This window comes from Saccostrea cucullata, unplaced genomic scaffold, assembly GCF_032062105.1.
Source record: "Saccostrea cucullata isolate Sc308-1 unplaced genomic scaffold, CSIRO_AGI_Scuc_v1 ctg239, whole genome shotgun sequence".
Lineage (NCBI taxonomy): Eukaryota > Metazoa > Mollusca > Bivalvia > Ostreida > Ostreidae > Saccostrea > Saccostrea cuccullata.
This window is the reverse complement of record NW_026939884.1, coordinates 375397-397483: the sequence shown is the minus strand read 5'-3', so window position 1 is coordinate 397483 and position 22087 is coordinate 375397. Positions and strand designations below refer to the sequence as shown.

Below are 22087 nucleotides of genomic sequence, written 5' to 3'. Positions count from 1 at the left end.
GAAGAGAACTGACTATTATAATTAGTGATTAAAATTTTAGCGGGCTGCCATCAAAACGCCAAAATTAGCACCCCGCTAAAATAACCTGCTATACAGTGCTCTGTAAAATTATGAGGTTATACGGGCTATATATATCAATTAATGTACATGTTACACTACTTCTAGCAATAAACTATGATTGTGTACATTGATGTGGCAAACTAGTAATAATCTACAAAAATGTCTGGGGTAGATGATATATGTCCATAGAAATACCCTATAATATTAAGATGTGAGGTGTACATACATCAATGTAGCTTGCGTTTACATAGTCAGAACAGCCTTCTTCCTCAGGAATATCATGGAGAATCACTCGGGAATAATCATCTAAGAAAAAAGTCATTGACTCCAGATCAAAATTAGCTGTAGAAATTTCATGCTATTAATTGAATTCTAAAAAGAGAGACATTTTCTTCTGTTTTTTGAGCGTAGGTGGCATATGATTGAGAGAATTTAATTATTATTTCTTTTTTGCAAAATTATTTTCAGTCTAATATTAGCAAAATGTAACAAAAATACTTTTTAACCTATATATTGGGCTATTTTGTCTTCTCACTTACATGTAATGACGTCTTGGTTGACGTTTAACAGAATGTTTTCTGGTGTCATGGCAACTGTATTAGGGAATTCATCCTGGTTCCTCACGATGGCCTGAAATACACAAAGGACATGCGCTTATTATAAAGATATTATATGTTTGTGATTTAATTATACATGTAATCCTTTGCCCTGATCATTCAGTTATTCCTGCGAAATCACTATTTTTCATGTAAGATTATTTTTCTTTGTTTTCAGAGCATTAAGAGAACCAGGAAGTTATGTTATATATATTATATTATGACGGACGACGACGGACGAAAACAGATAGCAACAGGTCACCTGAGTTTACTCAGGTGACCTAATAAAATATGTGATTTTACTTTTTGTCTTAATTCAAATTCAATGTTGCAAGTCAATCTTTCAAAATCATCAACCAAAATTTAAAATCACGACAATTTATAAATGTAGGTAATTTTATACTGGATATTTTTTTCTGAGCAAAGTTGGGAAATTTCAGAAATGCTTTACTGAGGAGAACAACTCCTCTACAGATGAGCTGGTGAGAAGCAATATAACAGTTCAAAATCTTGGCCGATTTACTTAAAACATAAATTTTTATTTCCAAATGAAATAACATCTGTGAAGTGAAATTTTTTTTCAAAACTTTGAAAGCATCAACTGTATTTTTCAAATCTTAAAGTGACATTTAGAACTCTGATGGAAGAATAACTTTCTCTGAGAGAAATGATCTAATTACAGCAATCTGAAGAAAATGCAGAATGAAGAATTATCGCCTTGACATAGAGGCTTGGATCCTAAAATGTGTTTGCTGGATTCCATGAGGGAAGATGGATGATGGTGAGCTAAAGTTGGAGGTGCTAATGGAAGCAATGGAGGTGACAGCCCAGTCATGAATTTCTAGATCTGAGAGCACGCAGAGAAGTGTGATGTATGTTGCCCTTACAGATCAGACACTCATATAGAGCTCCCAGACCTTTAACACAACCAGAACAAACACTCAATCTTATAATTACTAATATTGAATTAAACGGTATCGATCGTGATCCCCATTGGGTCCAATGGCTGAACGCCAAAGTGGTTTGTCTTGCATCGAGTGTTCATAATTTGCCACAGAGTGAACAGAATTTAAGGAATTAGGTAGGATTATTTAAATGATAGATCAATAATAAAGATAAATCTAAACCAACTAAAATTATTTTATGACTGTCTTGACTTAAAGCTGCTGGGTGCTCAGTGACTCCTGGACAACTTCGTATCAGGTCACAGAGAAATCTGTAGAGTGAAAACTAGAGAACTTCTTAAAGTTTTTAAAATTAATCTTTAACGAAATTAATTCTCTGTCCTAGCTTGAGACATTGCTTGGATTATAAAAGCTATAGTGACCCAAACACATATTTCACAGCATCGGTTATTTCCTTGCAGGGAAGATTAGGTCAATGGGTCAACATTATGTCAAACTTCCTCAGAGAATAGCACATAGGCTCTTTGGAAAATTGGGTATGTTCAATATTTTTAGAAAATATGAAAATTATGAAAATGAATACTGTAGACGTACTTTTTTCCACGGGGTCATAATTCCGCGGAATCTCAATTTCTGTTTAATCCACAGGTAGAAAATTACGCGGATATTCTAGATTATCACTATATGCCTTACATTTATATTAAGTACGCTTGGACAAATTTCCGCGGAAAATTTGTGACCGCGTACATAGCGTAAATTAATACCACGCGGAAAAAAGTGCTTCTACAGTATATATGAAAATATTTTTACATTTTTTCAAAGAAAAAATAATAAATTTCACTTTATAATTTTTAGGGGCCAAAAATAGCTAGAGAAAATCACGAAATTCACAAAAAGTTACACAAACAAGAGATGATGCATGTGAAGTTGCCTCACTGGAGAGCAATAAAGTCTGGTTAATAATGAAGTAACAATTCCCATACGGAAAAGTTTTTTAACAAACTACTATCAAACCATCAACAAACTACCAACAAACTATATTTTAGTGGTTTGTTTAAGTAGTTTGATAGTATAGCATTTAATGAAACACAAACAAACCACTGTTTCTAAAAATAAGTAAAGTGGTTTGTTATCTTTCATTTCTGCTGATTGTGATTTCTTTATAGTTTGTTAGACTTGGTATCTTGCAACAGTGTTTTATTAGTATAGCATTTGCATCTAACCACATGGGAAATTAATTTACAGACATGTTTAGGGTTGAATTATCTAGAATTGTTGAAGTTTCCAAGAACAGCTTAATCTTTACATCCGGTGTTGGCTATTAATGCGCCAATTTTCAAACCACCAAGCAGGTCAGAAACAAAGGAACTGGTGAAGGGACATTCAAATTGTTAGTAATATTCGTTCTATAAGATTCCTGACTGGAAAAAGCAGCAATTAGCATTATTAAAAGATGGATCTGGAAACAGAAGAGGTATTTAATGCATGTCATGAAGTTCCTTTTTACCTAAAGGCTGGACTACAGTAACCTTCTGTGAATGTGGATGTGTATGCTTTTTACTAGCTTTTGGTTATTATTCATTTTCAGATTGACATTATTTCCTAGATCAGTTATGCATTAGATTATGGGAAGTATATTACTTGAAAATAAGACAAAAAAAGATGTCTTTCAAAGTTGCAATAAGGCCAGAAAAAAGGAAATATTGCGGCATTTTCCATGCCAGATGAAGCAGTGGATCGATATTTATATGTCAGCTTGAAGAACATTTTTTTGGTGAAAAATACTATGAAGAAGAATATGAAGGAGAATATATGTGATAAGTACATGGACATTGACTTGGAATGGCATCTCCTAAACAAAAGGGAACATGTTGGAATGTTGCACTTGCATTGGCTGAACTTGTGAATCCTGGAATTTAAAATACTCTGAAACAAGACTTGTTGAACATGTTGAATGCCTCAAAATGTGACTGTTTAGGTGTTTTCAAAGACCTGTAGATTTTTAATGGAAATTTTCAAATCTAGTGTTTTGCTGATGGATTTGTTACCAGTGATTTGATAGTAGTTAATTTGTTAGAGTGGTTTGATAGTAGTTTGTTTGTGTGGTTTGATAGTAGTTTGTTAGAATGGTTTGATAGTAGTTTGTTAGAGTGGTTTGATAGTAGTTTGTTAGAGTGGTTTGATAGTAGTTTGTTAAGAGTGGTTTGATAGTAGTTTGTTAGAGTATAGTTTGTTAGCTCATTTGCATGTGATTTGCTATACTATTAAACTACTTTCAAACCATAGTGGTTTGTTAGTAATTTGTTATAGTAGTTTGTTTGCCCTTTTTTTCCGTATGGGTTCCTCTCAATGAAGGCTACAAAGTACTGTGACAAAAACCATTTCAATCATCCATTTTCTACCATTTACAATCATTACTTCACAATCAACGAAGAAACAAACTCCCGAGTGGCAAATTTGAAATAAAATGGAATACTAATGCTCATAAAACAATTATTTTATTATAAGGAATATCATAAATGTTACAAGACTTCCTATGCCCGGCATCGTGTGGTGTTATTAATGTCCATTTTCTAACATTCCAATAACGTGAGCTTTTAGATGCTTTGAATATTTCCTCCCTAATTACTTTACCAGGGTTTCATCAAATTACATTGTGTGCTGAAAATCAGTTTAAAAATGAAGTGACATGCAATCTACAGAACAGATGATTATTTTATTGTTTTCTTGCAGTAGAGGTGCTAGTATAAATTATTCCAGAGGTTACCGTACCAATCAATCACAAATAGAACAAAAAGGGAGCCCAAACAAACCTCCAATGCTGCTCTGTTTCCTTTGATTGTTTCACGGTAACACAATTGAGCTTCCCTAAACATGTCAGCAAAGAACCCCAAGCACACCAAAATTGAAAAAAAAAATCTCATTTTCAGAAGAACACTTACTTTCATTAATCTTTTTAAAATCAATTCAAACAGATATTAAATTTCACACTGCACAATTTTTTCAGACAAAACATTGTGCAATAAAATAAAATAAAAATAATAATTAACTTAGAAAACTTGTCTTCTTCTAGATCTATTTCATAAGACACAAGAATTCATTTAATTATTCAAGATTTTACATCTTTTCTTTCACTTTTCTCATTTATTTTAAATTTATTGTTTTCGTATTCACTGACAAGAAAAATTGCATTTAGGCCATATTAAATTAATCTTTAGATTCTCATCCCCGCCCCTCTCAAAATGTCCCGCCCCGATGTTTTTTATTTTGATTTTTGGGTATTTTCATGTATTTTTATTCAGTAAGAATTTGGGTCAAAGTTTAAGAGTTATCTCCCGTCTGTATTAAAAGTCGCGTGTCGCTATTTATAGCAAAAACGCCATGTGAAGAATGGAAAAAAATCGGCAATAAAAGCAGTTTAAATGTGTAAGGAAAAGATAATTTGTCAGTATAGAGAAGGCAGAGAAGAAAAAATAGCATAAACACATAGATACCATCACTGGCAGGAGCAAGTACGAGGGTTGTCCCGTAAAATCGTGGACAAGTTGTCTAGTTTGAAAAATAATCATCTATGCGTTCTGAAATTTTCACTACTCTTTAGTACATATATTATGAATATACAGACCAAATTTCAAATAGATATATGCATAAATAAACATATTATTAGATGTTATGTCATGTATTGTATCGCCGTACGGCGCACGGATAATAATGTCAAAGTGTCTAAAACAGCGTCATGTTTCATCTTTGCTAAAATAAAGTTGGATAAGTCCCATTTAAATTTAAAAATTCCATTGATTCACATACGTGAGTGTCTATAACCAGATAAGGAACCCATCTGGCACATACATGCAATCTTTTGAAAAATCATATAGCAAGTTTTGGACTGTATTCTCACCAGCATTCAAATAACAGAGAATCTCATATCAACGGTTGACAATGACAGCGTCTTTTGCTATTACAATAGCAGTTTGTCCGTATATATTTTGTACTACCTGAGGACTCAATCAAAAAGAATTTGCTTAGATAACTTCAATTTCATTTATATTCTAAAGATCTGGTGATTTTTGTCATATTTTCTTTCTTCGACTTCTGTATTCATTTAAAGTCTCTTAAGGTGTCATTACAACATCCAAATCTAACTGAACTGCTCTCCGGTGCGCCGTAACGTTATCAAAAATCGCGATTTTTTGTGTATTGTGTTTACCACTTTCCAATTTCGAATGCTCGGGAAACTGTCAAAATTTAACCAAATGCCTTGAAATTTTTATAAAGACGACAAAATTGATTAAGGAATCGAATTATGATACTTTTCATCTCATTTTTATGTATTGAAAACTTTTATTACGAATTAATTCTTGTGTATTCTCTAATATAACCTTGTTATTTTTACTGTGCGCCGTAGGACCGTACCCTGTGCACATTCAAGCATAATAAAATCTTTATTTTTGTCTATATATTATCAAAAACATAATGATGCACTTAAATATGATGAATAAACATTTACTGAAAATTTCAGCTTAGTGCGCCCATTACTTTTCTAGAAAAACACTTTGTCCACGATTTTACGGGACAACCCTCGTATGTAGAGAGATTGTAACTAAGTAAAAATAGACGAGGAAAGTCAAGGTATATATAACGATCTCCAGCTGTGTGACTTAGCTTTGAAATAAAAAAAAATCTACAACATCATAGACAGACTTAAAGAGAAGGCCTAGATTTTTCAGTAGAATAATTATTAGAACATTTATATAGATTTTGCAAAATAAGAAGTCACGCATACACAATTTATTGGTATCCCCACCTCATTTTGTTCAGGGTGTGCCGTATAATGTGTACTTGATAATTTGTTAATTAACAATAAATATTTAACTTTTAAAGAAAAAAAATTCTTTAAATATTTAAAAGAATATGAAAAGAATTAAATCTATTCATATTTGCATTAAGGTAATGAAAAAAATGTGTACGGGGTGTCCATTGTTTTGTTGATACTTAGGCCTATATATAAATTATCAATTATAAAAAATAAAAAATAAAATCCGCCCACCCGCCCCAATTTTTTTGCAAATTAGGATGAGAATCTAAAGATTAATTTTACCTGGCCTTATCTGTAAACATGAATGAAAATATATGTATGAAAAATATCAATAATATCTATTACGATTTACGATCAAAATGTGTAATCCATACAAAACAAGAGGCCCACGGGCCTTATAGGTCACCTGAGTATCATGTAACAACTTTCCAGCGATTGTATTTGGCTCGTGTTTTAATCCAAAAGCCATGAAATTCACAAATTTTGAAGGAGGCACCATTGCTTATCAAAGGGCACATTTCAAAGCATTAATTCATTTTTAGTCAAAGTACCTCCCTGGTACCCCTGACCCAGCAGCCCTGAAATTATCTATTTTGAAAGAGGCCCCTTTCTTCATTATAAGGCCAGCATTTTTTTTATGTTTAGGTTTAGTTATGAACATGAGAATAAAAAAGTCCCGAAGGAGAAGGAAATAAAATTTTTTTTTGATAAATCAATTATTAACAATTGTTCAATCTTTTTTTATGCTATTCTAATAGGCTCCTTACCACTGGACACATAATGCTTACAATAGGAAAGTAGAACATTTAATTGCTTATTTCATCATCTGCCAGTCTGGGCCAGTTATATAAATTTTGTGATGTTGGTCAAAATATATTTCTAAAAATCAATTCTTTAAAAGTCTTTCAATATATCTTCATTTTTTAAAATATGTGTTAGGTGAATGTGTAGACATTGTTCTAAAATTTACTTGAAGCCTAAAATTATAATTCCTATCATAAAACAGACAGGGAGTATTGAGGAGTAGGGTGAACTTTTTTTTCAATTAAGTATAAAATAATTTTTCTGGCTGATACAGATGATACTACATGCCTGTATATATTTGTATATTCTTGCCTTTTAATAGTTGATTTTTTTTTTTAATTTCTTCAGGTTATTGTTTATTTCTTCCTCAAATGGACTTAACTTCTCCTAGTTTTATTCATTACATCTGATGCATAAGCAACATTTTCTATTGAATGATGCTTTGACTGTAAGCTATAACAGAGACCTAAACAATGTCGCTGGCAATATGCAATAGCTACCACGGGCAGTTTAAAACTGGGGGAGGAAAATAATTTACAGTCAGATACTTTTGAAACGAATACATAATTATCTCACCAGCATGTCATTGTGCAAAAAAGTCGTCAGCATTTTATTTGTCCTTTGAACGGGTGAAACGTTTTGAATGGCACTCGTATCGATGAATTTTACACTAAACCAAGGTGTCTTCTCAGTTCTAGCTTTATTTACCCACCGTTTCATCTCAAAACCGGAAGTGCGAGTTCGTAAATTTGAAATATCGATCCCGACTCAAATTTGACATCGGAAAGAAATTTTTTTTATTTTTTTCTGAAAATTCAAAACCTTGAGCGGAGGGTTTTTAAAACTGAAAATAAAATAAATCCTGGCCTTAAATATGTAATTAGATCATTAGTATATTAACCAGGAGCAAAGGATAAGATGTTCAAAGAATTCATGCATTTCACTATATATAATCATTAGAGCCCCACCCTAAAACAAGAACCCCTGACCCTGGGGCCATAAAATTCACAATTTTGGTAGAGGCACTCTTGCTCATCATAACTATGTACTTAGTTAGTTTATTTAATACCCAGGAGCAGAGAAGAAGATTTTCAAAGAATTCATGTATTTTCACTACATAATCAATAGAGCCCCGCCCTAACACCAGAACCCCTGACCCTGGGGCCATAAAATTCACAATTTTGGTAGAGGCACTCTTGCTCATCATAACTATGTACTTAGTTGGTTTATTTAATACCCAGGAGCAGAGAAGAAGATTTTCAAAGAAATAATGCATTTTCACCACCTACATATTTAGCCCCGCCCTAGCACTAGAACCCCTGACCCCAGGGCCATGAATTTCACAATTTTGGTAGAGGACTCATTGCTGATTACAATCATGCAAACAGTTTGACTGCTTGATGTCCAGGAGTAAAGAAGAAGATTTTTAAAGATTGCATTAATTTTAGTGGTTTTGGCCCCACCCCTCAGGCCCCAGGGGAGCAGGGATCATGAAATTCACAATTTTTGTTCCCCTTCACCCATAGATGCTTTGTGCCAAATTTGGTTGAAATTGGTTCAGTGGTTGCAGAGAAGAAGCTGAAAATGTTCAAATGTTAACACACGATGGACGACGGACGACGCACGATGACGGACGAAAACAGATAGCAATAGGTCACCTGAGTTTACTCAGGTGACCTAAAAACATTAAAAACTATTTTTTTTTTGTGAAATTGAAATTTATCTGACACTACTTTGAAATTCAGTAATTGCACTCGCTTCTGAACATCAACAATAAATTGTTTCAATTGCTTTCTGTATTTGGAATATGCCACATGCCGACAAAGGGGATAAAGGCAGTAAAACAAAATGGGGTGATTCACAAATGATTGAACAAAAATGCTGGTTCTCCAGCAGACCCAGAGCTACCCCCCCCCCCCCCCACCTTCCTACCAAATATACACCCAGAGTTTCCTAAATGGTTTTAATTTGAAGACTATAAGTTAATGCAAAGAAAACCTGGGGCTTGCTTTTAAGATTCGCTCTGATGTTACACTGCATGTGTTTAATACTATAGTATTCCCATGCTTAAATGCAATTGATAATGGTCAACATATTTGAAGCAAACTTAAATAGAAAACTTTAATAAATGTATCCTAAAAGTTTGGAAATTGATTTCAAATTGAAATGTATAAATTAAAATCAAAATCATTAAAAAAAAAGGGGGGGGGGGTTTATAAAAAAATAAACATTGAGATAGTTCTCAAATTTTTTTTTTGAAAAATGAATTGACCATGAAATCTATGATTTTCATCTTGGAAGATATTACACTGGAACATCAAGAAAAAGAATCAGACTTATTTTTAATGTATCTTAGTATCCAGAAATCTCGCATCTCTTGTCTGGGTAGAGAATTCTGTTTATAGGCCAATGCACATGATACACCTGGTACGAAGCTATCAAGCTTTAATCAGTTGCCATAGTAACCATGCGTCGGACCTGACTATATTTACCATTAAATTTCTATAATACCACAGAAATGTAAATATAAATAAATTACTTAATTAGCAATAAGACAGCTTCTTTTACTTGCCCACATATTGCATACAGGGCCATTTGAAATGAATATGAAAAAGAATACTTGAATCTTTAGTACCTAATGTATGACATTGCTAAGGATACCATATCAAGATTTCATCATAAAATTGCAATTATTCCTGTTTTGGCATTTTTTTGTCAGCAAGAAAAATACTCAAAAATCCAGTGATTAACATTCTAGCAGTCTGATGACTATTACTACTGGTATTCATTTTACAATAAAGCTATTAACCCATGCAACATAAAACATTTCTCAATTTTAAGAAGTATATATACTTCATTAAATATCCAGCTTAATTTTCTTTCATTTTTTTTTTCAAGGGGAAAAATGTAGAGAAAAAAATGCCTGTGTTGTACTGGCTTATTTATCATTTTTTGTATTAACATATAAATATTTATGGCTCAATTTAATCAGTTGTAGCACATGCTGTATGCATATAAATTCACATGCTGTATGCATATAAATTACAATTCTTACCAGTTTCTATTTTTTGTGAAAAGAAAATGAGTCAAATCTGAAAATTTTAACCTCTTACTGTTCAATGAATTGATGTACACAGATTTAAATAATGTAAATTATCTTCAAGAAAGTTTGAAAAATTCTGTTAAATTATTATCCGTAAATTAATATATTTTAATAATTGGCCTGAGGCCATTTTCTCACCCTATTTTAGTTTTTGAGACAGGTTTGAGCGACCTATCAATAATAAATAATGCAGTATCAGAGTATGTTTTCCTTTGACAATCTTAGACTCAGCAGCCGATTTTCTGAATCAATGGAAACCATCATGAAATAATTCATTGAATCTCTGCAATTTTCTGATGCATATACACACTTCATTACACTGTCAACAGCAGCATTTGTTGACTGACTGCATCAAACTACCAGGGGTGTCTCATATTCAATCATTTCTGACTGTTTTCTTTTTCTTTGGTAAACATAAACGGTTTTCTTAGAGGAGATAATGAAAAAAAATATTCTAGTGAAAATCAAATATTAAACTTTCTCTACTTTCTAAAATAGAATTTAAAAAAAGAATTGAAAATAAAAATCTTACCCTGACTTCTATGTTGAGCTGTTTGTCTGACTTTTTCTGTTTGAGTTTTTGGAGGAACTGTTCTGATGCGATAGGTTCCCTCTTCACTCCTGCTACCGCCTTTTCCTCCTTCTCTGCAGAAGAGTCATCAAAACCAAATACAGATTTGATACTACTAAGTTGATTGCTAAGAGCCATCAACAGTCTCTTGCCCATTGTCCTTAAATGTCTAATTCCCCATTTACTAGGCAAAGGCAACTGAACTCAAATGGAAAATGAGAGCATTGCACAAAAATACAGTTATTCCTTGCACTACTACACATCACTTGGCCAGTAACTTTTACTAAAAGAAGGAAATGTTCCGTTTTAATTTTTCCCCACCCAATGTGTGCAAGTTTGTCTAACCTCAGTCCCCCCAGACAAACTCTGGAGTTAACCATTCACCAGACAATAGTACAGAACAATGGAGATCTGCCCTAACAGAAGGACTCTATAGATATATATGTGTGTGTATATCCCATCTAATCAATCCATCGATTGTTGACAAAGGAGCTCAGGCATATCTTTTCAATGTTTCACTCCGGGTAGCAGGCAAGCAAACTCTCCCGTTTTTCTTATGGGTGTATTACATTGACGACGATCACACGGTTATTGTATAATACACTGTTAATATTCCGGCACGTACCGACGCTAGCATACAATTAACTTAAATGCTAAGTTAGTCATGTTTCGTATGGATTTTTCCAACCTTTACTTATATGTATATTTATATACCTGCATGGGATGCATATATACATATATAGTAAGTCAATTAATTCACACTTCAAAAGAAAAGTCAAGGAATAGAAACATATGAAAGTTTTGCACAAATCAGATTATCTGTACTGTACTGGAAGAGGAAAATCTGAATGCGTCTCTGACACCCCCAGTGACTTCTAACTCCCAACGGAGTCAAATGAGCCGATCTGCTGAAATCTGCCGGCAATCGTGGCCTCCCACCTATTTATACTCGCGTTCACACGATCCTCCTGTTAGAAGTGGGACTTTCCACCTTAATACTCCAGACATCACATCTCTATACGACAGAACAATACCATCTGTTCAAGTTGGAACCTCATTTACATAATGGTCCTTCAATAACGAGAGTAAAGATAAATTAATGTAATTACAAAGTCTGCCTCCTCAGCCGAGAGTTGCCTGATGAATTTCATATTATTTTCTTCCAACACTGATATTGTTTCAATGGAAAAAAAAATGTAATCACAATCAATACTCGGAAAATAACAAAAGAATTATCTAGCAGCTAACTGGATCGCTAGAAAAAAAGTTAATTATAAAGCACGTGCTGAGTTGCTCTGAGGATACCAAACCATTTTATTTTTCCAGTTCCAAAGACAATCTCCAGCTAGTATTTATATACTGCTGCTGAGAATTCAAATCTGTCACCTGTGACAATATAAAAACCTAAAAAACATTGAACTCCAAAATCAATAACTCGGTTTTTAAAACGCTGATCGGATGAGACGGATATAGACAGAGATCACCAGAGAGACGGTACTCACAATGATAGGATATAGTCTAAAAATTCAAATTCTCAGTTGTTCAAACATTGAACTTCTTAGTTGTTCAAACACTGGTGATGGTTCAATAACAGATACACAATTCTACCGCATGTGCACTCTCTTCCTTTATATGAGTGAAATGAAAAATTGATTTTGCTTTTGTGGCTATGTAATTAAATCATTTTAGCTATGATCAAGGTATCATATTCTATCTAAAGATAAGTAAGATTAAAAGTATTCACTACATTCTTGCTTAAGGTGAAGCCATACTCTTTTAATTATGATACAGTAGATTGTATTTAAAACCCAAATTGCTTACCGGGTATACAGACTACAGACTATAACTGTTACAGTTTACTTCTTTTCCCCAAACTTAGGTTATAATATTTATTTATATCCATATTTATTTTTAAAGATTCAATTCAATTCTTTAAAAAATACATGAGAAAACTGTTTTGAAATATGGATGAAAAAAAGATTTTTTTTTAATTAGCTAGAAATTATTGTGTAGAAATGCTTCCACCTGATCATGAAGTTTCAATTTGTGTAACTGTTCTTTTTTTTTGTCTTGTTTGCCTGAGGTCTTTAGCATTAGACATCTTTTTTTGTTGGAGAAAAAAAAAATCAATAAAAGTATTCAAAATCAATTATTTTACAAGAGATGTTAAGGCTTATATTTTATATTAGGAAATAGCATGCATTCTTTCTGAAACAAGACTTAGTATCAGAGCAAAAAGGTTCAATTTAAATACAAGTAACAATGTTAAAACACATAAACTGTAACTTTTAAATACATGTGATATTACATATGGTTTTTATTCACGGAAATATGGAAATGAAGATAAAGAAGGTATTCAGTATGTTTTGTAGTTGGATATGGAATTAATTTCATAAATTTGACAGGATTTTTGACATTTTTATGAGTGTGAAGCACAATGCTTGGATCTGTAGCTCCGTAAATCTTTGTGACTGTTCAGATTTTCTTAACCAGAACACAGAATCTCTGATGCCAATATGTAAGTGAGCTTGCAAAATTAAAACACCAATATTTTTTTTGAGTGCATATTTGCAATTTTGTAGACATGACCTTGAATTTTATACTTTTTGTGCATGTGACCTTGAACTTTTATTTTTCTTTCTTACAATAGTACAATTTTACTAGATAATCTTGGAAAAATGAATAGAAAGTACATAACATGTTGACCGTTTGTTTATATTGTATAATTGTGTTTACCTATACTGAACTTTCCGTGCATTGGCAATAGGTTGATTGAGCACTTTGCTGCTTCCCGATGTAAATTTGCCACTTAGCAGCATCCAATTTTTTAACCATACTAGTACATATCAATATATATAATATATATAAATTGTAGTAGTTTGTAGTAGGTTAGTGTCACAGTGTAGTTGGGGGGTGTTGCTATGTTGTTAATCCTACAATGGAGGATTTCACATTCATTTACAGTTACTGTAATAATCTGTGTATATATATATAGTGATTACGTAAAATCAAAAACAGTATGTTACCGGCCCCTGTGATTTACAGTTACTGTAATAATCTGTGTTAGATTACCAACAAACTGAACTCCCCCAACAATATAGTACAGTGATATTCTATATTTTTTCTTCCAGAAAATTTTACTCTGTTACTAATTTTTAGGATATAAAAAACAATTCCTGAGGACAGGTCTAAATTTACACCCCTCCAGTGGCAATTGGTGGCATCTCAAAAGGAGTAAAAAAAATTCTCAATTAGTACCGGTAATGTTAATTAAACAAACGATTGAAACAAGCCTGGAGCTAAATGACCTACATATAAAGAGTGCAATGTCCAATAAGAAAAAAAAAAACAACTAGGAGCAAACAACCTAGGTGGAATTGACTGTGTTTTTTGAAACACTTTAAAGAGTGTATTCAAAAACAACAACTAATGAATAAGCAGGCTCTCAACAATAATGACAATGACGCCAAAGTCCAACGACGCCGTGTAAACAAAGAACGCTTAATTAAAAATTACATCAAGAAAGTAGCCATATTTGAAAATAGCACAATAATAATATTTTGTTTTTGCATGTTCCAAAATGTCGTCAAGTTCTGATGCTGCGTCCATTCAGTTAATGCAAATATATCAACACTTTCACAAATTTTATGCAAAGCAAATGCAAAACAAATCATATTTCCAAAACTGGACAAGGAGCAAGAAAACGACTTTTCTCATCATGAGGAATGACAGATATTGCAGGGCGATATTGGTCTTGTGGGGAGATATTGGTCTTGCTGGTGTTAAAAGCTATAAGTGGTTTATCATAATGAAGTTAGATATTGATTGTTCTCTGAATAAGTTGATTAATAATTCATCTCATCATCAATACAAAATATATTTCTCGCATGAGCAGAGAGAATAATTGTTTTACTCCAGACGAGAGAGAGGACGCAAGGTGAGAATCTGTGACAACCTCCGCGATATTAAACCTCTATCCCACACCGCTCTTCGGAGTTATTTCTCACGGAGTCCCCGCTTTTGTAGTCAACAACGCATTAAATCACTCACTCTATCACTAACTGTCTCACAGGAAAAGGATTTTGTGCCAATTTTTTCCCTATGTGATGATACATGGTGCACTCAAAACAATAAATAATCTGAATTAATCTCTCCATTTTACGTAGGGAATAGAGCAATCACTCAGTGATTGATTATGGTTAATACTGATCTGTTGTCAAGCTCAGCCACCCTGAAAAATGGCCCGAAAGTAGGATTTTAAAACAATGGAAGTTGTACTAAATCTTTTTATCATGGCATAAAATGCAACGAGTCTTGCACAGAGAATTTAAAAAGTGGAGGGGTGGGGGTAAGGGAGAAAAACACAACTGCACCAGTTTAGGGTTAAAGTATTTAGTGTTCATGCCTTTTTGTTTTCCATTGCCAGGTAAAAAACAAATTTGTCACTAATGTATATTCTAAAAAAATTGCTTTTAATTGTTACATTATCAAACAAGAGGCCCATGGGCCATAATGCTAAGGGGTCTTCATGGTATAAAAACTAGAATCAATATCATGTAATGAGTGCTTTCATATAAATGGGTATTTTGTTCTTGAGAAGAAGAATTTTAATAATTTTTCATAGTTGCCCATCCTTATCCCACAAGTTTGTATAATCACAATACTTGAGAATGTTTCCATACAAATATGACATGCCCAGATCTTAAGGGGGGGGGGGGGGGCAGGACCCAGCCCCCCCCCCCCCCCCCCCGTCCCCTGGAATCTGGAATTTGCAGAGCTATTAAATGTATATACTAAACCAAGTATGGTAAAAGTGACCTTGGACACCCATAGAAAATGCAGACCCCTCCTCAAAAACACAGATCTATAAGAAATTGGTATGAAAAGTCCTGCTATGAAGTTATAAAAGTAAATGACTAACTCCCCTCCCCTTTTTTGCTTGTCAAGAAATTTCTATGTTGAAATTTTTTTTGGACTATGGTGGACCTCCCCCCTGGAAAAAATTTCTGGATCCGAGTATCTAACAAATCCAGCTACAGAAGAGAGAGTATCTACAATTACAGTCCAGCTAAAATAGAGAGAGCATCTACAAATACAGTCCAATCACATCAGAGAGAGTATCTACAAATACAGTTCAATCACACCAGAGAGAGTATCTACAAATACAGTCCAATCACACCAGAGAGAGTCTCTACAAATACAGTCCAATCACACCAGAGAGGGAGTATCTACAAATACAGTACAATCACACCAGAGAGAGTATCTACAAATACAGTCCAATCACATCAGAGAGAGTATCTACAAATACAGTCCAATCACAAAAGAGTATCTACAAATACACTCCAATCACACCAGAGAGAGTCTCTACAAATACAGTCCAATCACACCAGAGAGAGTCTCTACAAATACAGTCCAATCACACCAGAGAGAGTATCTACAAATACAGTCCAATCACACCAGAGAGAGTATCTACAAATACAGTCCAATCACACCAGAGAGAGTATCTACAAATACAGTCCAATCACACCAGAGAGAGTATCTACAAATACATTCCAATCACACCAGAGAGAGTATCTACAAATACAGTCCAATCACACCAGAGAGTCTACAAATACAGTCCAATCACACCAGAGAGAGTATCTACAAGAGTATCTACAAATACAGTCCAATCACACCAGAGAGAGTATCTACAAATACACTCCAGTCACATCAGAGAGAGTGCCTACAAATACAGTCCAATCACACCAGAGAGAGTATCTACAAATACAGTCCAATCACACCAGAGAGGGAGTATCTACAAATACAGTTCAATCACACCAGAGAGAGTATCTACAAATACAGTCCAATCACACCAGAGAGAGAGTATCTACAAATACAGTTCAATCACATCAGAGAGAGTATCTACAAATACAGTCCAATCACACCAGAGAGAGTCTCTACAAATACAGTCCAATCACACCATAGTATCTACAAATACAGTCCAATCACACCAGAGAGAGTATCTACAAATACAGTCCAATCACACCAGAGAGAGTACTACAAATACATTCCAATCACACCAGAGAGAGTATCTACAAATACAGTCCAATCACACCAGAGAGAGTCTACAAATACAGTCCAATCACACCAGAGAGAGTTAAAACAAATACAGTCCAATCACACCAGAGAGAGCATCTACAAATACAGTCCAATTACACCAGAGAGAGTATCTGCAATTTTTGCTTCAAGTGACCACTTTTCACAACTTTCTAAATGTAGTGAGATTACTTTGATTTTAACTTTCATATTCTCACCTTGAACCGATACCTAAGTTTAACTTGTTGAATATTTTAAGTTTCTGTCTTGAACACTTCATAATTTTATAAGTTATGTCTGGGTTTAAAGTTATGGGCAGAAAATAATTACTGAGGACTGACAATAATTCAGACAGGTGTAGATAGACCAAAATATAGTATAATAATGTTCAGTAGGGAAGCAGAAAATATTGCCCTGCCTCTTGTCAGTGAACAGAGAAAGTATTCTGGGCAAGACTCTAATGCAAGGCCTGATCAAAAACAGACTCCATCCTGATAAAAACAATGCGAGTAAATGAGAAGAAAATCGCAGCCAGGGGCCAAAGTGAAAAAGTTCACATGATGCAGATCAATACAAAATTGCACAATTATCACATTTAATTTGATATCTAACAGGCACGACTGGACTGATTGGGTTATAATGGCCCGGTGAACTGGGGTCACATGTAGACTGTACACCTCGATCAGGTGTGAGGTTCAGTACCCTGTCCATCATCTCATTCAAATCTGTGTTAATGGGGTCGTAATGAATTCATTAATTACTGCACCTATTAATGAATAATAAAAACAGTAACATAAAAAAAATAAAATGACACTCAACAAAATCATTATAGGTGATCATATAAAGCAATCCAAGCCTTTCTAAATGAGGCAATTCCTTTATGGTTGGTGGATAGGCTTGGAAAATATAGTGAGATCTTTCTTGCTTTTAGGAATTATGCACGTCTCAAGATTAAATTCCATATTGTAAACAGACACCTGTGGTAATTTGGTAATGAAACCGGGACGTTCATCAAATTAGTTCAATTATTTAGCATCAGAGATGACATTTTTAATTCATGCAGACTGTCTCAAGATACGCTCAAATAATATGACAATATACGCAAATACATGTTCAAAGTAGAACTTACTGAAGCGAGTCTATCAAAGTGATCGAATTTACCAGGTTGTTCATGTGGAAGTGAGTATTGTCAATCTGTACATAAAATTTCAGGGTTTGAAGGTAGTAAAGATGTGATATTTTAAGAAATATTCCACCAATTAATTTGAAAATAAACAGGGTTCAACCTTTTACAATGCCACATAAGTAAGTGAAAGCTAAGGATTGATAGCTAGTCCCCAGTTTTTCTTTAAATCTTGCCCACAAGCTGTAACAGACACACTAAAACACATATGCATAGTAGCAATGCTGTTAGTTTGTGAAGTTTGCTTTCATATGCATTACAGACCTATACTTCAAATCAAATCATAATAAGGTTTAAATTAAAAATTTCAAAATTTTTTTTTACCATACACAAATTGCCTGTTAGATGTTCAACAGCTGTAAGCTTTTTTTTTTTTCATTGTGCATCTTCAGATACTGTAAAATAAGCATGACCTACAGTACACATAGGATCACAATATAATACTGGGCATCTTATTGAAGCTAGGATCACAATATAATACTATGTACCCCAGGAATTTACTTTCTCATGTATTAACAAAAAGTTTTGCTCATATTAGGGATGCTTATAACGTAGCTGCAGAACTGTAGCTCTCTGCTTGAGAAAATTCGGGCAGATAAAGCAGAGAGCTACAGATCCAAGCGTTGTAAAAACCTTTGATTTACGCCGACGGTTTTTTGTCGCTCACTTCGGGTATTTTTTCTTGTATTCTATACTTTCCCCAGCTTTAAAAATGGTATTTAATAATTAATCATATATTTAACTTCAATTCCTGATAATTTTTTTACCTTTCAACAATAATAAATGGCTGTTTCTGGTTACGGACGACGAACTCTTTTAAACCGACATTACAAAACTATATACAGGACTGTTTCGGACCGTTAAAAGGTAAATATACTTTAATAAAGTATCAAAAATAAGAGTTAAATATATAATTAATTATAGAATACAATTCTAAAAGCCAGAGAAAGTTTAAACTACACGAAATAAATACCTAGAGTAGCGACAAAAAATTGTCGGCGTAAATCGAAGATTTTTACTATGCTTGGATGTGTAGCTCTCTGCTTTATCTATCCGAATTTATTTTCTCAAGCAGAGAGCTACAGTTCTGCAGCTACTTATAAAGAATCTGGTATTGGTATACCATACATAGTACATACACCCTTTTGAATTTTATCTAATTTTTCTTTTTAATTTTCTTTTAAAGTCTTATATGATAAAATAATTAATTTGCAATGAAGGTTTTCAAATAATACACTAGCTGTGTGTATCAAATTTTGAACTTTTTTCTTACTGCTAAGAAGTTTTTAACAGTAAATCAGATTATTTGTTTTAAATCAATAATGTTCATTCCTCGTTGTTGAGAAATTTTACCTCACTGCACTCAAGAAATGAATATTTTATTACTTCATTTCAACATGAGTTTTAGTTTGAATTATCTCTCTTTGAATGCTACCCTATCTTACTGCAAGAATAGGAAGGGAGGGGAGGTATACACTTATGTATATATGTAACAAGAAGTTTTTATTCATCATAAAGATTTTATATATACATGTATTTTATGATTTAACATTAAGTTATACAAGCAATGTATGTACACTGTACCTGTTTTCAATAATAAAATATTTTTGAACCTATTTATAAAGTTTTTGTCTAAGCAGCAGTGTAAAGTATGTGTCATTTCAATCCTTTTGATAAATTTCTTTTTTCTTTACACATATGTAGAAGAACTGCCTCTGTGATTTTAATATACTAAGGACAAAAAAATCCATGTGCACCAACATTTATGTCATCCATTTCTGTAGGAGTCAATTCTGAATTCAGATCATTTTATCATAGTCCATTACCGCAGTGCCTTTGTCAATGTAACCACCATTTTTCAAGAAGTCAATTTTCAAATTGGTGCATATAAATCCTTACAAAATTCATACTGAAATTAAAGGATATACCACAAAAGTAAATGAAAGGTAGTTTATTATACAATATTAAGAATTCATTTACTTCTATCCCTTAAATTCTGAGTTACACAGTAAATATTTTTTCTGAAATCTTGTATTTTAATTGCAATTTCTGGATCTGCACTGCCTTCTCATATCCAATTGAGGACTAATTTATTTATTTTAATTAATTTCATCAATATTTGTCAGGAATTTATTTGTTATTATTGGTTTAATTATACCTATTTAATATATAGGTTCATTAATTTATGACACCAGATTTTAACAAAATTACACTTGACTATACATCAATTTTAGGACAAAAATACATCAATTTTAGGACAACCCTTGTACGGTTACTTAATATCCCCTTGAAAGGAAAATTTCTCTAAATGAATATTTCACTTCAATTCCTTATAAATGTAAAGAACTCATATTATTTCTAAAAATGCCTACTTTGTGGTAATGTTTCCTATAGCTGTCTGCAATGCTACCATGATGTATTATAATAGATAACATGAGACTGCTTTCCACAAAGAGAAGTGTCGAGTGTTCTCAAAACTATCACAATTTCAGCAACTATTGATAGCTTTGGTGTTCATTTTAATCTTCTTAAAAATTAATTTACCGGCCTGTGATCAAATATCATAATGTGCAAAAATCTAGATGAGTTATCATTCATTAATCTAGGAAAGTGAGATTTTTCCAATAATCATTGGTTGGCTTTAATGATTATGTTACAGCAACTTGACTTCCAAACTCCCACATGTACAAATATTTGAACAAGTGAAAAAGAAATTCTAGCAGCATATTGTAGTCATTTACAATGACAGTGCATACAAAGTACAGGTAAAGAGAAAACTTTCCTCATTTCTCAATAATGTACCCTGAAAATTAATTCTGCTAGCTACTTTGACTTGTGACATTGAAAATCAATATTTATCATAATTTTAGCATTATGATTTTTTTTTTTTTAATTTCCTTTGTTGACTTTTATCTTAATGGCTCTTGAAATAAAATAAAATATCATAAAACAAGAGATGTTTGTAAAACATTTATACCCCCCTCCCCCAAATAATTGGAATTTTTCTCAGTTCAAGGGGCTTAATTCTATCCGAAGTGGCTCCATCTTACCCAAATGTAAATTTGATCTAGATTTTTTTACCATAAATCTGTACACCAAATTTCATTTTCAATACGTACAATCTCTGCAGAGAAAATGAAGGGAAACTGCAAATAATTGCAATTTTTCTAAGTTCAAGGGGCATAAATCTGTCCAAAATGGCCTGATCGACCCAATTGTATCCCAAACTGAACTTGATCTAGATCTTATGATAAATCTTTATACCAAATTTCATTTCATTGACATATGTGCAACCTCTGTGAAGAAAATGAAAAAATGAATGGAAACTGATGGTGGACCGACAGACAGTAACAAAGCAATATACCCTACCTTCTTCGAAGGGGGGGGGGGGCATGATAATAACAATGAATGGTCTAAGACATCACTAATGCCTTCTGGCAGTTACCTCTCTTTTGCAGGTCCAGCTTGTCTCTTCTTTTCTTCTTGTTTTCAGGTGTGTCATACTGGTCTCTACAAAATCAATCAATCAATCCATCAATTAATCAGGTGTGTCATACTGGTCTCTACAAAATCAATCAATCAATCTACATAAAATAATGTATATTGAGAATGGTGATTCAATTTTTTTTTTTTTGCATTGTTCAGAAATCATAAAAGGATTCCTGTTTACAGTTATTCATAAACTACAAAACTAAATGAATGCAGGCAATCTATAATAGAGGCAGGATCTCTTATTGTCTGAATGTTCAGATATATGGCCAACTTTGTATTGCAAACAAAGCAACATAATTGTATAACTTATGACACTTCATGATTTTCATTAGTTCTATATAGTTTTGGCATGGATGCTTAAGACACTTGATAAATAGAACTGTTTCATATACTTTAATCAAACCAATTTTTGAAGTAGATTCACTAAAGCCTGAACTAGCAGTTTGCATCCACAAGATGCACAATTTATTGCACTGCAGCAT

At 33.2% G+C, this 22087-nt stretch overlaps 1 protein-coding gene across 4 annotated transcripts in view; it reads right to left on the bottom strand.

Annotated features, from left to right (window-relative positions):
- Window positions 1-22087, bottom strand: part of LOC134254213 (receptor-type tyrosine-protein phosphatase epsilon-like) — a 70309-nt gene that overhangs the window by 19399 nt on the left and 28823 nt on the right. For 3 of the 4 annotated variants that reach the window (XM_062736762.1, XM_062736764.1, XM_062736763.1), the window contains exons 4-7: window positions 21559-21623; window positions 10817-10929; window positions 600-690; window positions 287-366 (exon numbers count right to left, since the gene is read on the bottom strand). In XM_062736762.1, coding sequence (XP_062592746.1) covers window positions 287-366; window positions 600-690; window positions 10817-10929; window positions 21559-21623 — 349 coding nt within the window. Of the gene's footprint in view, window positions 1-286; window positions 367-599; window positions 691-10816; window positions 11102-21558; window positions 21624-22087 lie in introns of those variants that run through there. The other variant, XM_062736765.1, reaches the window with a different exon arrangement.